This window comes from Acartia tonsa, chromosome 6 (assembly GCF_053477335.1).
Source record: "Acartia tonsa isolate MP-2025a chromosome 6, ASM5347733v1, whole genome shotgun sequence".
NCBI classification, from domain to species: Eukaryota; Metazoa; Arthropoda; class Copepoda; order Calanoida; family Acartiidae; genus Acartia; species Acartia tonsa.
In genome coordinates, this window is record NC_137265.1 from 33,233,029 (window position 1) to 33,248,776 (window position 15,748).

Genomic DNA, 15,748 nt, shown 5'->3' on the forward strand with positions numbered 1-15,748 from the left:
TGTGTGAGTTTGCGTGAAAAGTTTAATAGCACATAGACACTCAACACATGTAAATGGTTTGTTAACTCGAGAGAGAGTCATGTATAAGCATTCCTATAAACCCCTCCTGGGACTAAAAAGAAAAAGAGTAATATGACTGTTAAATTAATCTACAACCATGTTTCCCTCCAATATTTGACTTGAACCAAATAATATTAGGTACACCTTTGGATTTTAAAATAAATATATTTTCGTTCGTGCATAGACGTGCATGGCAGTAACATAAAAAAGCTCCCCCCCCCCCAAAAAAAAAAAACACCCATAAAAAAATATCATGTAATAAAAAATTAATATTTAGGAACATCATTTTAGAGATCTTTTATGCCAAGCAAACAATGTAAAGCGATAGTACTAAAATAGATTTAAACAGAGGCGTAATCAATATATTCAGCATATACCTACTTATTATTCTAATTTTAAAAATTGCAACTTTAGCTACAAAAAAAACAAGAGTAAAATAAGTGTTTGCAAAAACCATAGAAAGTAGAGTTAACGAAAACACACACACACACGAACAATTTACACAAATAAACACACACACAAAAATCACACACAAACACAAAGGAAACCCCAGGTAGAATAAATCTAATTAATCATCAGCAAAAAGTGTTTGGAAATCAAATTATAACTTTTTTTAGATAAAAAAAATTATTCTTAATCTTTTTTACGTAATTTTTTTAAAGAAAGATCTTTATCACAAACCAGTTTTAAGTTGAATTTTCTCAATTTCAATTTTACCATGAATAAATGGATAGGACAGTGTGGAAAATTAATCAATCTTTTCCTTGTTACTTTTTTTTGTAGATAGTAACAATTAGGTGGAAAATAAGATTGCAGATTATTTTAACAATTTCCTCTCCCTCCCAGATTTTCTCCATTTAAGTATTGCATATCTTCGTCGGGGTGGTGACTAAGCGAATAGGAATTTAAAACAATTTCCTTTCAGTTTGTTTTACCAATTTGGTAACCCCTACCCACCCCCCAACTTTCGTACCCATCGCAAAATTAAAGACCCATATCAGACTTTTCTATTTGATAAAGGGAATGGAGGGGGGGGGGGGTGATGTTTATCTGGGCATATATCGAATTAAAGGATATCTTAGAATTAAATCTGGTATACTGAAGATAGAAAAGGAGTATTGCATGATTTCGGAAGGTTTTAACAACTTGGAATTGATTATATTTCTATTTACTAAAGTGTAATTTCAAAATAGGAAATCTATAACTACACCACAATTTTTCTGCCCGTCTATCCTATTGAATTTTTCTATTGCTTGTAAAGATAGATGGCTAACATTTACTATGTACTTAATTTAAGGTCTTTTAGTCAAGCTCTAATCAAGATTAAATTTTCAGGGTCATATATATATTATATGGTTTACTAAGCTGATATTAGAGACAGTGGCTGCATTGTTCAGAATCATTATATATCTTGGCTTTTTCAATAATGTCAGCTTTGAAATCTAGTATTTTACAATGGCAAAATTTAGATTATATGCCCAAATATTGTCCTAGAATGCAGGGATCTAGAGGGATACGACAAAAAAAAAATTGATGTACACATCCCCAATATGATATACAAAATTACCCCTTATATAGATTAAAATTATTGGTTGAAACGTTTGAACACTCAACTTAATTAACCAGCCAAAATTTACTAAAGTTTAAAAAGTTGTTAAGCCAACGAATAAGAAATCGGTATTATAAACTGGGGACTAGTGTAATAAACACTCCATTGTCCCCACTCTCTCTCTGCCTAGAATGAGTAGGTAGTCCGACAAATGTAATTTAAAAATTCGGCCGCTCAAGTAAACATAAATAAATTCTATCCCTTACTGTTTACCATTTACAACCATTGCGTGATTAACATTGTGGATACACAGTTTAGGTAATCTAGTTAAGATACAATAAATCATTAATATCAACTATATATAGACTGTCCTTTACTTTATTTTTTACAAGCATTAGTAAAATATAAAAAATCTTAGGTAGGTAGGTATTAGATACATAAAACAAGACCTTACATCCAAAACAATATAAAGTATAAGGTTTTTTGTCTCAAGCTTAAGATATCGGAGATGACTCGTTCAAATTGGATGTACTTTTTAGGGAAGCTTTTTAAATGTATTGGTTTGGTTTTAAGCTTTTTTTGACACCCCCGCTCTCCCCTGAGATAAGGGCGAAACAATTAATAACAAATAGAGCGTTAATGTAATACCTGACTATAGCTGGCTAAAAAATAATTTGCAGAATGGGTATTTAAGGGGGATGGAGTTAAATCATTATTTTCTAATTAACTTTAAAGTACCTACCTCAACTTTAATTTAAGAACAAACCTCCCATAAGGAGAAAACAACTAATAAGTTTTAAATTAAACCTTAAACTACAGAAATTAAAAACAGGGAGGAAACATCATTTTAATTTGTAAAATCATATTTTGCAAGTAAAGAATTATTACTCCCCTAATTTGAAGGAAAAAAAATATGAGAGTGAGACAATTCATTTAGATCTTCATTAAATCCTACGAATTAGAGTCAAATAGATGAAAGTAAAGAAGTTTAATAATCAAGAAGGTTGAGAGTTTAAAGCTTCACTAGCGAAATAAGTGAATTTACCTTTAAGTTGAATTTAGCTAGCTAAAGCTCAGTAAAATGCAAAAAGCTACAACTTTGCACGTTTCTGCTATTTTAGCTTCCGATGCACTTCAATAATTAAAGGGATTATGTATCAGAATGAAAAAAGAATCTTACAATTGTCAAGTGATTTGATGACTGTAGGGGTTAGATAATATAATGTAGAGATTTTTGTAGGAGCATAATATCCTATACCCTTCATTAATAACACATTGTATATATGACAGGTGTCCTAACTCCTAATCTATTCTAGCAAACTAAAGTAAAATATAGCGGAAAGGAAGAAACAAATTAAAAAATTTTATTCTTGCTGTAAGTACAATACCATATATTACGATAAGAAGCATTCGAACTAGCTAAAAACTTAAATATTCAACAAAATAATGAACGATTATGACTGCAAAAAAAATTAAGTGATGCCTAATCCATTATTTCCTAATATAAGTTTGGCCAGCTTTGATTTGCCTTGGAAAAATCCTGTAAATTCATGATAAGCAAAGTTTTTATTTCTACTTGGAGGAAGCTCCATGAAAAGGATCAAGTTAAAAGTTACTTAGGTAAATATTTGAAAAAAAAACATTTAATATTTGTAATATAGGTATAAACACATACATACCCATCAATTCTCTCGCAATTCCTATCATATTTCTTATCTTGTAATTAAAACTTTTATTATCACAAACCAAACAACAATCAAACTCAAAAACTGATTACCTTGTAAACTTTATAGAAGTTTTACTAAACATTATCTTAGTTTACGAAAAAACGCATTACATACGTAGCTGGATAGGTACTTAATTAGAAAAACAAGGTTTCGTGATTTTAGGCTCTATAGTAAACTTAGTACCTACCTACCTAAAGATATTATAATTATTTATCTCGTATTCATTCGAATCCGGTGGATAGGAACCGGTTCTCATCCATGCGAGAAAAAAAAACTATGTTTAGCATCGTATTATATCCAGCTTTCTACGAATATAAAAATGTACAATCATAAGAATAAAACCAGTTTTTTAGCCAGTGCCTTCGGCACCTCGGGGCTTAAAAAAACTGGTTTAAATCTTTATAATTGTACATTCTATATCCACGGAAAGCTGTTTATAATACGATGCGAGAAATGACTATTATTATCTCATTATTAGAAAAGTACAAGGTTGGTAGTTTATGGTAGATATGGTTAAAATATATTAGAGAAAACCATTTGACATATTATTTACTCCTTCAATCGTGTTTTTTTAAATAATTAAATAAAAGTCCCACGGCTGTTTTGTGTTTGTAGGAAGAGGCACTGCAGGCCCCTTCAAAAAACATTTACCAGCCATAAACAATTAAAATATATTTGATTCAAGATATTTCATTGGACAACGTTATATTAATAACACAAATGTTTAAGAGAAAGTAAAAAATCTTAGGGGGTAGGGCAATTGACGATAAACTGATGTACACCACATACAGAATTAACATCATTGTTGGAAAGGTTAACTCTGCTATATGACTTATTATTATATGACTTGATATTATCATACCAATCAATCACTAAGTTTTTGTGGTAGGTAATAGAATTAATATAGAGAACATGTGAAACAAAACTATGAATACTACATGAGGTGTATTTTTCAAGTAAAATAACTTAAGACACATTTGAAGTAATTATATAAAATATCAGAAATTTTACCTTAAAGTTCTCTATAATAAAAATAACTTGACATCATGAGTTTGATTAAATTCAGACTTTTTTCATATATTGGTAACAGAGAATAGACAATTAAAAACTATATAATAGACGAGACCACAAATATAATAAACACAATTAATTAGCTAAATAAAATTAATACTTGAAAAGTTTGGAAACTGCAATTTTAACCTTACCAACCAAGAGTTGATAAAAGTATTCAGTAAATGAGAGAACTTGTCTACAAAACTTTAGTTATCTGTAAAATTTTCATCTTAAAATCCATGCAAAATACATACACTTTTAGGACGATACTAAGAAATTTCACCTTAAAAATAATTATCAGTGAAAAAAACCTGAAATCATGAGATTAATTAATATTTAGCCTTTTTTACATATAACTTTCACTATTTTATATAAAAAATCACTAAAAATATTTAACAACAGTAATTAAAATAAACACAGCACAACATTTTTAGAAATTAGAAATGACGGCAGCTGAGCTTAAGTACACACACACACATCTCCAACCACCAAGACAGCTGTGTGTATGTGTGTGTGTGAGAGAGTGACTACTTGTGTGTGTGTGTTATGCCAGCTTCTCTCTTTGCATCTCTTGCCCGTAGCTAGCGAAGCTTATGGTTTGGTGCGGCAGCTATTACAGAGCCGCCCTGCGAGGTTGGTCTATTAACACAAAGGAGTAGGTCAAAAATATTTTATAGGAAATTTTGTAAATGAATTGAAAAATTCACGATAAAAAGATTTGAATTTAATGTGAAAAATATTTATTTATTTTTCTCTAAAAATGTTTTAATAGACTAGCCACGGCTTATTGTAGGACTAAATATTTTAAACTGTAAAATTATTTTTTAGATGCTATACTTGTCCTGTTTTACTATAAGCCATTAACTAAGACGACATTTTATACAGGCGTTGAAAAAAAATAATGATAAGGAAAGGATTTTTAGAATATTTCACAAATTTTTTAATGCCTAGTTTAGAGAAAATTATTTTTAAATTATTTTATTAGTAGTACAGCAACGCTTTAGCAGTTTATGTTTTTCTGTCAATTTGACTATTCCCGTTACTAAATTTCTTCCCTGCTATAATATACTTTATGGCATTTTTTCATTAAATATGTAACTTCTCAACAACTTTTTTATGATTATCATTTAAAATTAGTAGATAAAACCATCTTGATCCTTGTTGAGCTTTCTAAAATCGAGTACGATCAATCGGTTCAGTGGTTAATAGTAAGATCTTAACAGAAAAAAACAATGTAATTCCAAATATAACTTTATTTCAAACATTATATTAATAACAAGATAAAATGTATTACAATTTTTAGATAAGTAAAAATTTCATTCACTTGTCAAGATTATTCGATCATTCCTAAAATAATTAAATAGTTTAAAATGATTAGGAACTTGTGTTTTGAAATTTATCATTATTTCTTTAACAAGTATGACAATATCCATGATGCAGAGAAGTCTAATTATTTGAAAGGAAAAACAAAAGACGAATGTAATTTTTCAAATATTAATACTTTCATTTAGTGGTGTGCACATGGTTTTGAAAGGTTTGCGCGAAGCTCTTCTGAAAATATTGACACGCCCATTATTAAATCCAAATCGACGCGAGGGGGATATAAAAACAGACAACTAGAAGGGTGTTATTAGTAGCGAAGCTACTCTATAATTCACTATGTCCGTCCGTCCGTCCGTCCGTCAGTCAGTCAGTCAGTCAGTCCGTAACGCTATGGGGGAAATGGGATTTACTCAGCTCCTATAAAAGATAGAATGCTGAAACTTTTTGACAACATTCCCATCATTAAAGAGCACAATTAAGTATAAAACATCGATGACGATAGGACCGCTTTTAAGCAGGTTTTAGGCTATTTTTGTATTTTTCACATTTTTCTCCATATCTTCAGTGTTTATGGTCCGATTTTCAAATTTTTTTCAGTTATAGATATCAAAATTAAATTTCCTGTCGTTTAAAGAAAACAACTATGGGGTCAGACTGCCTTTAAGCAGGTTTTAGGCTATTTTTGTATTTTTCACATTTTTCTCCATATCTTTGGTGTTTATGGTCCGATTTCCAAAATTTTTTCAGTTATACATTTCAAAATTAAATTTTCTGTCCTTTAAAGAAAACAACTATAACGGTCAGACTGGCTTTCAGCAGGTTTTAGGCTATTTTTGTTTTTTCTCCATATTTTTTGTATTTATGGTCCGATTTCCAAAATTTTTTCAGTTATACATATCAAACTCAAATTTCCCTGTTGTTTAGAGAAAACAACCATGACGGTCAAACTGCTTTTTTGCAGGTTTTTGGCTATTTTTAAATTTTCCCCTTATTTTTCCATATCTCTGATGCATTTTGGGATATCAGTATCAAAATAATTTTTCCCATTGTTATGAGCATCTTTTATGTAATTTTCTTTGACCGACATCGTTATACAAAATAAAACAAGGTTTCGTGTTTATTTTCTCCAATAAATCTATTCCTGATTTTAATAAATAAACTTTAAATCTACTTTTACGTATTTCCATCCATGATTTTTTGTGCTTCGCTACTTATGGATGTTGTCATCCTTGTTTTATTATCAATGGGGTGAATACACACCCCTAGGGGTTTTTCATAAAAGGTAACGCACACAGTACAGTCCTTTATAATGAAAAGTTTTGCTTTCAAGAATAGGTGTTTTCCCTCCATGTCAGAACCGAGCAATGATCACCCACCCCCCTACTCCCTACTAATTTTGATAAAGTAGAGAGAGTTAATTGGTTTTATATTACTTCGTGGCTTTTTAGTACTCAATATAACCTAACCTAACCCGACCTAAAGTGATAATCAAACAATCCATTATCCAATCCTCCTTATTTTCAATTCATTTTAAAAATAAGGGGGAGGGGTTTAGTGCTCAACTTGGCACTTTGAGTGAATAAGCCAAAACATATAAACTATACCTGTCTAGGTAGACATACCAGTATATAACATTTATCACTGAAATTAATTAAAAATTAATTATAATGGAATGAATTTAAGATAGATCCTATGGAGACTTTAGTTGAATTTGATTGATTGGTTCATGAAGATGAGTGTCCAAACGTTTCAACCACAAATCGTAATCTACAGAAGGGGTTATTTTTGTGTATAATCATGTGGCATGTACATCAATTTATCAGCCATTATCTTTGAACTTTAGATCTCTGCGTTTTAGGCTATTTTTGTAATTACCTAAATAAGTAGAGGGAAACACTATTCTTGAAATTTTATCAATTTTTGAGACAGAATTTAAAGATTTTTCAGGATCATTCATGGCTCTGTTGATGCATCTAAAAACAAGAGTGATATGATTATAAACAAGGAAGACAACATCCTTATAATTAGAAATTGAAAAGTATTATAGTATTAGAGATAAGCAGTCCTGGAAATTTTTGTAAGAATTATCAGATATAAATTTTTATTTAGTAGCAACTGGAGCAAGGATGACAACATATCCGTAAGTAGCGAAGCTCAAAATTTATTTATAGACAGCAGGAAAAAATAATCTTTTGAGTATGTTAAAAAGACATAAATGAAATAAATCACGAAACTTTTAAAGATGTATAATATCTTTTGAAGCATTAAGCTAAGAAGAAAAACATAAAATTTAGGAGTTGATCTAGCACCCCAACCAATAGCCTTTATTAAACTTGGTGAAAATATGTTTAATATTGACTTATTTAATCCTTAAAAATTCCAGCTGTTTATCATGAACAGGAGTTGAAAAAATCATGAAAACTTGAAAAACTAGGAATTGATCTAGCACCCCAACCAATCATCATATCTTAAAAAACTGTATAGAAATGTGTATCGAATGTTGACTTAATTAATCTCTAAAAATTCCAGCCGTTTATCTTGAACAGGAGTTGAGATAATCATGAAAACTTAAAAAACTAGGAATCGATCTAGCACCCCAATCAATGTACAAATCTTAATGAAACTTAGTAAAAATATGTAGGATACAAATTTACTTAATCCCTGAAAATTTCCGTCGTCTGTCTTGAAAAGGAGTTGAGAAAATTACGAAAACAAAAAATCTAGGAATCGATCTAGCACCCCAATCAACAAACAGATGGACAAAACAATGTATAGATTAGATGCGCATATGTCATCTTCACTAAAAAATTAAGCTGTCTATCTTTAATAGGAGCCGCGAAAATCATGTTTCCCCCACTTTGTCTCAGACAGACGGACGGACAGACGGACGGACAGACGGACGGACGGATATTTCGAATTATATAGTAGCTTCGCTACTAAAAATGGAAAACTAGAATTACCATCTTAACATCAGCATTACAGACTGACATACGGATAAGAGAATTCGAGGAATATAACGTCTGTCTTATTTGATGGACGGACAGCTATATTGTGAGTTACATAGAGAAGCTTTGCATCTAAAGCCAAATAATTTCCGTCAATACTAATTTTCGCCTGTCAAAACCAATGGCTAATAAGTAGTAATATCAGCATACAAAATACATTTAAAAACACTACTATTAACATAAATCTCCAGACATAACAGCATTTGTTTATGTCTTTAGTATGACGTGTTACCACAATCGATACATTATTACTTGGATGTTGAACCAGATTTTCATGTAACCATTAGAGTAAAACACTAGAGGGAGAAAGGGTTCAATAACTGTATTTGCACATCGCAACTATTTTGTGCTACCTTTTTATTGGGTCATTGAAAATCAACCAATGATGATGCTTATATTAACACAGCCAAGTAGCAGAAAATAATTTAGAAGCAGACGAAAGAGGTCTTTGAAAAAGGAAGGGAGGTAGTTGTCTGTATATACATCTATACTATAGATCTGTTATGAACCTGATAAAGTTATGATCGCAGGTGGCTAAAATAATGATTCACCCCCTTTACCCCAGCCTCATCTACTGGATGAACTGACCAATAAATGAGGTACATATTCGCAAGCTGAATTAAAGACAAATTTTCCCCTGTCAATATATCCACGCATATCCTATATCCATTGTAACCGCACACAACGCTTAGCTGCTTCATCTAACCTTCTACAGACACACTGTTCTGATGTTTCTTGGTCAAATTGAGAGGACATCATTGAGAATAATCCTCCACGAGATTCCGTATCTTCCATAGAGGTCAAGTCCTGCCAAATAATAAAGGGCTGGGTTACTTAAGATTATATATCAGAGATCTGGAGGGGTAAGACAATGGATGATAACTTGATATACATTACGAGCCAATGATGATGAACAAAATTACCCATTCTGTAGATTAATATTACTGGTAAATGGTTTGTGCCCATCAATTAAGATTTAGAAATTGTACCTAAAGTTTGAAACCAACAAATGAGAGAACGTGTTTATAAATCTTGAGTACTAGTTTATTTTACGATCCAATGTCCTATATTTTTATTAAATGATTAAATATACTTACAGGTGGATCTGGAAAATTATCAGCAAAACTGTTCACACTGAAATAATTGTTAAACATTAACCGACATCAATGCCATATAGATCTTACAATCATATTATGGTAAAGTTTTTGTTGTTGTTCCGTTAAGATCTCGTTAACAACTGAACTGATTAAGTCTTTAATTGGGATAGTTTAAGGCTATTATATGTCCTATTTTCTTCCCTTTCAACTACATAGCACTTAGATGCAAAAAAATTAAAATTCAGGTTCAGCTTAACTGGACATGCCTTGTTAATCGCAATGCAAATAAGTTACCCTCGTTTTGGACCAAAACATTCCTTCTTCTTTATTACGAGACGTATCGTACATTACCTTGACAAGCTGGCAGGAGGATCTGGTATGTTATCAGGAATACTTGTAAGGCTGTTCCGCTGGAAGCTGCCGCAGCTGTTCTGCTGGTAGCTGATGGTGCTGTTCTGCTGATAGCTCACCATGCTGGTCATACTTTCACTCCCAGAATTTCGCAGATTTCTGTTAAGATATTTGTAAAGATAATGCACAATTTTCATTTTTAATCCTATTAGAAATAATATCCAACAAGAAAGCAATTAACGGCCCAGGTGTTGGCCCTGCTGGAGTTAGTTATAGAGAAAAACCCATGGATCTAAAGAATAAGACAATGCACGATATATTTATGTTTTGTCCCAATGATGATAAACAAAATTATCCCTTCTGTAGATTACAATTGGTGGTTGAAAGAACCAACCAATCAAAATTGAAATAGTCCCCATGGGTTGTTTGGCCAACGATTAAGAAAACGTTATTATAAGACTTTAGGGACTAGTGTAATAAACACCCAATGCCCCCCCCCCCTTGAAAAACATCTCTCCCTTAGTATCAATTTATTTAAAAAGTTGGTTTCAGTGCTCGATAGGTAATTTGAGAGAACTCACTTACTTAAAGATTTATTCTAAGTTTATGCGAAAAATCTTTTTCATTCCTATTGACTCTTCTATAAATTGCTGCAGTTGGATGATGATTTAAACATTTAGGATCATATACACCTAAATAGACAAGAATAATTTGTTCTTTGAGGTATAATTGTCTTCTGTAGATAGCCATAGTTGAATGATGGTTCTAACATTTAGAATCTTATACACCTAAATAGACAAGTATAATTCGTTCTTTGAGAAGCACAGCTGTAACAAGAAACAAAAGTCTATAAATTAAAGTAAATAAATTTAAAAACCTCCATTCAAAGTAAAAGGTCTTGCTAACGACAGAACGGATTAGTGAAAGCTTTTTCAAACACCTTTTAATAGCTCATAGTAGAACAAGAAAAGCACACATATATACCAAAAAAAATCACCGGGTAACTATTCCTAAAAGTAGTAAATGTTTTCCTTTTATTGAAAATTTATCCCTATCTTAAGTTTATTGTTTATAATATCATTGTATCTTTCAAACAATGCAACAATAAAGTAGAATTATATTTTTAGGTTAGAAAACTTGGACAAAAATGCTCAATAGTACCATAGCCAAACCTGCATATAATTTGTATTATAGCTTGTTTAGTGTGTGTTTACACATCACCATGAAAAAGGGTAGATTAAAAAGGAAAAAGGATAAGCAGGACAGACATACAGAAGCACCTATAGAGTAGCTTCGGTACTAAATCTGAATTTTAGAGTAACTTTGTTACAAATACTGCTAACCGTTAGTGTTAGCATTTATTTCCTTAATAACATATAAAGTTCATTCATATGCAACATTCGATGTGGGTTAAATAAGAGGTTTAAAATGTTTGAGGAGGGTAAACACCCCTTTACTCCTCCCCCCCCCTTAGACGTCTATGTTATTGTTTATATGGTTTTCAAATTCTTTTAATTGTTTTTCATAATACCTATATCTTTCTGACCCAAGGGAATAAAACCAAAGTTTTTCACTGTCCAAACACATTCAATTTACACATTTGCTTTTTTATTGCACAAAAATGCATTTTGTTTAAATTGTTGATATAATTGAAATTCTATTAAAACAATTGCTCTAATAAAATATAAATTTGTTTTTTGAAAAACATTATTGAAAAAATATTATAAGAACAGCCTATATAATCAAGGACCAAGAAAATTTTAACAAAAATCAATGATCTTCCTATTATTTGTTTAATTTATGAACTTCACTGTATTTTGATTTTGTAATTCTTGTTATTTTAATGCTAAATGCTTAAAGGATGAAAATTATCATTTATTTAAGTTTTATATATTATAAGCGAGAAAAAAATAATAAAAATAAAAAGTCAAGAGAAAAAAAAATATCATAGAATCTTCAAAAATAGGAAAAAAGATAGCAAGAGTTACATAATTACAAACTACCAAATGCAGATTTTTTCTTCTGGAGAGTTTAATCATTGTTAAATGCCATAATCCCTGACTTCCTGATTTAGAAAGTACATTTGCTAAACTGAGACATCATATTTGCAAAAATGGAAAATCTGTTTTAAAACGCTTAGCATCCCTTAAACATTCAGGATTTGTGCTAACTTTTTTTTTGATTTAAATTACTTTGTCCGTCGCTCTGACCATAATGAATAGAGAATATTTAAATTATTACCATCTTAGATTGACCTCTGAATTGCCTTTAAAAGATTCCCCTAATTGATGAGGATCATGAGCATCTACTCTACCAATCACCATTTCCTTGTTAAGATTCCATAGATCTAATTCATATTTCAAACTACCAAATCTGTCCATCAATCAGTACATTTTTTATTTCATGCTTATTTCTATGTCTCACTACTTATGACCAGTATATCCTTGTTCTTCTATATTTTGTTAATAAGACAAGATATGTATATCAATGATATGCAAAAGTTTTTATGTTGAATATCCAATATTGTCAGATTTATTAATCATCTGGTTATTTCAGACATTCTACAAATTGACACAGAGGCATTCTATTGCTTCTATTTATCAAGAATATTAAAACAGACATACATACAATTTAAAACTCTGTATTTTTATAAAAGATACAATGTTGGCCTGATATTAAACATCGAATAGCTTTGAAACTTTTAAGTAAAGTTAATGTATAAAGATATAACCACTTCACTTAAACTAAACTAATAAAGGAAACCCAAATAAATTATACAACAAACAAGAAAAATTTATTTTATATTAAAGCAACAAATTTTATATAAGATACTTTAAATTAGAACCATATTAGTTTCTCAGCACCTAGCATACAAATTTATAGCAGCCCTCTCACAAAATAGCTGGTAGCTGTTCCGATGGGAACTAAGAAACTGACAAACAGAAAGACATTGCTACAAGCCGTTCCAATTGCAAGACAAACGAACAGACAGACATCTTAGTACTGTGTTGTATACCTGATAAGCTTGGAGTAGTTATTCTGAACTTCTTACTAACTGGAGTTAATATTGACCCACCTCCATCGCTACGAGGTGTTCCAATGGGAAGAAAGCGACAGACAAACAGACAGACATCATAGTAATGTGTTGTATACCTGATAAGCTTGGAGTAGAGATTCTAGACTTCTTACTGACTGGAGTCAACACTGACCCGCCTCCATCGCTGCGTGCTCTACCGTTGGGCAGAGATTTCAACGCTCCACGATAATCCTGCATCTTAATAGAAGAATTAAGGGCTCAATACCACACATTTTCCCAATGGTAGCTGAGTATCCAAAAATGACCCCAATAGTAGCTGAATATCCACGTGGATACTCAGCTGGTATTGAGCCGAATTAAGATATGCTTTTAAAATTTATAGGTAAATCCATTCAAAACCTGTTGATTTATAACTTTTAACAAAAAAATGTATGGCTAACCTATCCTATTCTTCAATTTTTTTGGAGTAATGATTCCTAGGTTAACAAGGTGCAAAATTATAATCAGAGCATCTTTAAATTAAGGGTAAAAAATGTAAGTATATCCTTAACTAGTTTCCTGTATAAAAATATTTAATAACAAATATTTACACAATTTCATTTATACTTATAATTTATATTCTGATTATTAAGCTTGAACACTTGTTGCATTGTCCTACAGTCTGATATTAGTGCTTCGCTTTTCTGGGTGTTGTCATCCTTGTTAACAAACAAATCGTGTGAAAATGGCTTTGCTCATATAAGAAAGATACTTACAACTTTATTTAGCTGGCTTGGAGAAAGCCTAAACTCTTTTAATGTTGAAGATCCGTTTGTGTTTAATCTGCTACGTTTTCTTTTCTCCATCTAGAAATTTCAAAATAGAAAATGCAATAAATAAGGGGGGTGGCGGGGTGATGAGCCCCCAAAAAATTTACAAATCTCTTCTGAAAGGCCATTTCAGGGATCATATGACACAAACAAAGAAAACTTTACTTCGAATATATAATTATGAAAATAATTTCATATTTTCTCTCTTTATCTTAATTAAGAACCAGAAATAATTTTCCTACAAGGAAAACACTCATAATGATCTACTTTTCCTGTTTTAGAGAGAGATGCTACTCTATATAACAATGTGTTCGTCCGTATATAAATTTAATTTTTAGACTTTACAAAACCAAAAACATTTATTTAATTTAAACTCGTTTTTGACTTACAGACGGACGCTATATAATAGATTTACTGCTAAAAATATGACATACGGACATTTGATATTAGTAATAGTATGGCTTTACTTCTAAAATGTAGCCCTACGGATATTCCTCTGTTTATAACTCTCTTTGACAGACAGAAGGACAGCCAAACTTTAGTTAAAGGTAACTGTGATGCTATAAATGAAACCTGCGGACATTCCTCTGACTCCAACTGTTCCAAGTAGTATTCACCAGAGCCAACCTGGAAAGAGAATTTTTGAATTTTCTAAATACTAATGTATATATATATAGTTTACTTTATACAGCTTTTCATAACTTTATTTATAACTTCTTGAGTTTGTATAGGAGAGGAAAAGCTAATTTTTAAAATAAATCTAAGCTTAATGTAGATTCTAGGAAGATTATAACAAAATCAAATTATACCAATATTTTAACAAAAATATATTTAAGTTTTTGTGGTTTTCTTTAAAACTAATAAACTTTGCAATATAATTTTACTTGGGACTTCTCTGGCATTCAAAAGCCAACATCTTTTAGTCGTTTTCATGATTTAAAGCAGCAGACATTTTATAATAAAATTGTTTTTGTTTGTCTTTAAAATAAATGTACATAATGTATATAAATTATGTGTGTAATACTTTAGACTAAATTATGGTTTAAGGTAATGAATGGGGATAATCAGCCGCACTAATCCTTATTTCAGCACATTAAGCTGTAGACGCCAACCAAATATCATGAAATTCCAGCTGTATTAAACCGGATATATGTATATCTTTTCATTTCAGTCTGTGCCAAAACTTAATTATATTTAGTGCCAATGCTTTTCCTATGAACTAATCGATTTGATTTTCTGATAAGTAACCATGCAACAATACCAACCAGACTTATTATTCTAATAAACACAGCCGCCAAATTGCTGCCATAAAATCTGCTGCTGCCGATCCCTTATATTAAAGACATATACCTACTTATTTTCTCAAAGATAATTTATCATACTTCTTTTAAACAGGCAAAAACTTTAAAAGTATATCCTATGGAAAATTACAATAAAAACTAAAAAGAGATACCTATATGAAGTCATATAAACAATTTAATATTTTATTTGGCTTCTAAAAAGCAAAATATCGGAGACGTTGAACTAGGAACAATGCATGATGATGGTACCAAAAATTTATAACATTCTCTCATTAGCTGGCTTCAAAACTCATCTCTGGTTACTTGAATTAAATCTTGATATCTTGCAGTGTGTTCAAACTTTGTAAACAATGATTCTAATTAACAGAAATAAACCTATCGTCCATTGTCTTATCCCTTAAGATCCTTGGAAAAAACTGTCGAGGTTTATTCTAGA

At 30.9% G+C, this 15,748-nt stretch overlaps 3 protein-coding genes across 3 annotated transcripts in view; 1 reads left to right on the plus strand and 2 right to left on the minus strand.

Annotated features, from left to right (window-relative positions):
- LOC145322438 (uncharacterized) overlaps positions 1-15,748 on the plus strand; it is a 442,211-nt gene that overhangs the window by 261,685 nt on the left and 164,778 nt on the right. The gene's annotated exons all lie outside the window — the stretch shown is intronic.
- On the minus strand, positions 5,706-10,325 carry LOC145323074 (uncharacterized). The gene is made up of 6 exons (XM_080165454.1): positions 10,166-10,325; positions 9,815-9,851; positions 9,424-9,524; positions 7,588-7,685; positions 7,317-7,353; positions 5,706-5,736 (listed from the first exon to the last, which is right to left on the minus strand). Exons 1-6 carry the CDS (start codon positions 10,294-10,296, stop codon positions 5,706-5,708), a joined length of 435 nt encoding a protein of 144 aa, XP_080021580.1. The 5' UTR covers positions 10,297-10,325.
- Positions 10,751-15,748, minus strand: part of LOC145323075 (gamma-aminobutyric acid receptor alpha-like) — a 49,262-nt gene continuing 44,264 nt past the window's right edge. The window contains exons 15-18 of the mRNA XM_080165455.1: positions 14,585-14,638; positions 13,958-14,047; positions 13,319-13,439; positions 10,751-10,857 (exon numbers count right to left, since the gene is read on the minus strand). Coding sequence (XP_080021581.1) covers positions 10,751-10,857; positions 13,319-13,439; positions 13,958-14,047; positions 14,585-14,638 — 372 coding nt within the window. The remainder of the gene's footprint in view (positions 10,858-13,318; positions 13,440-13,957; positions 14,048-14,584; positions 14,639-15,748) is intronic.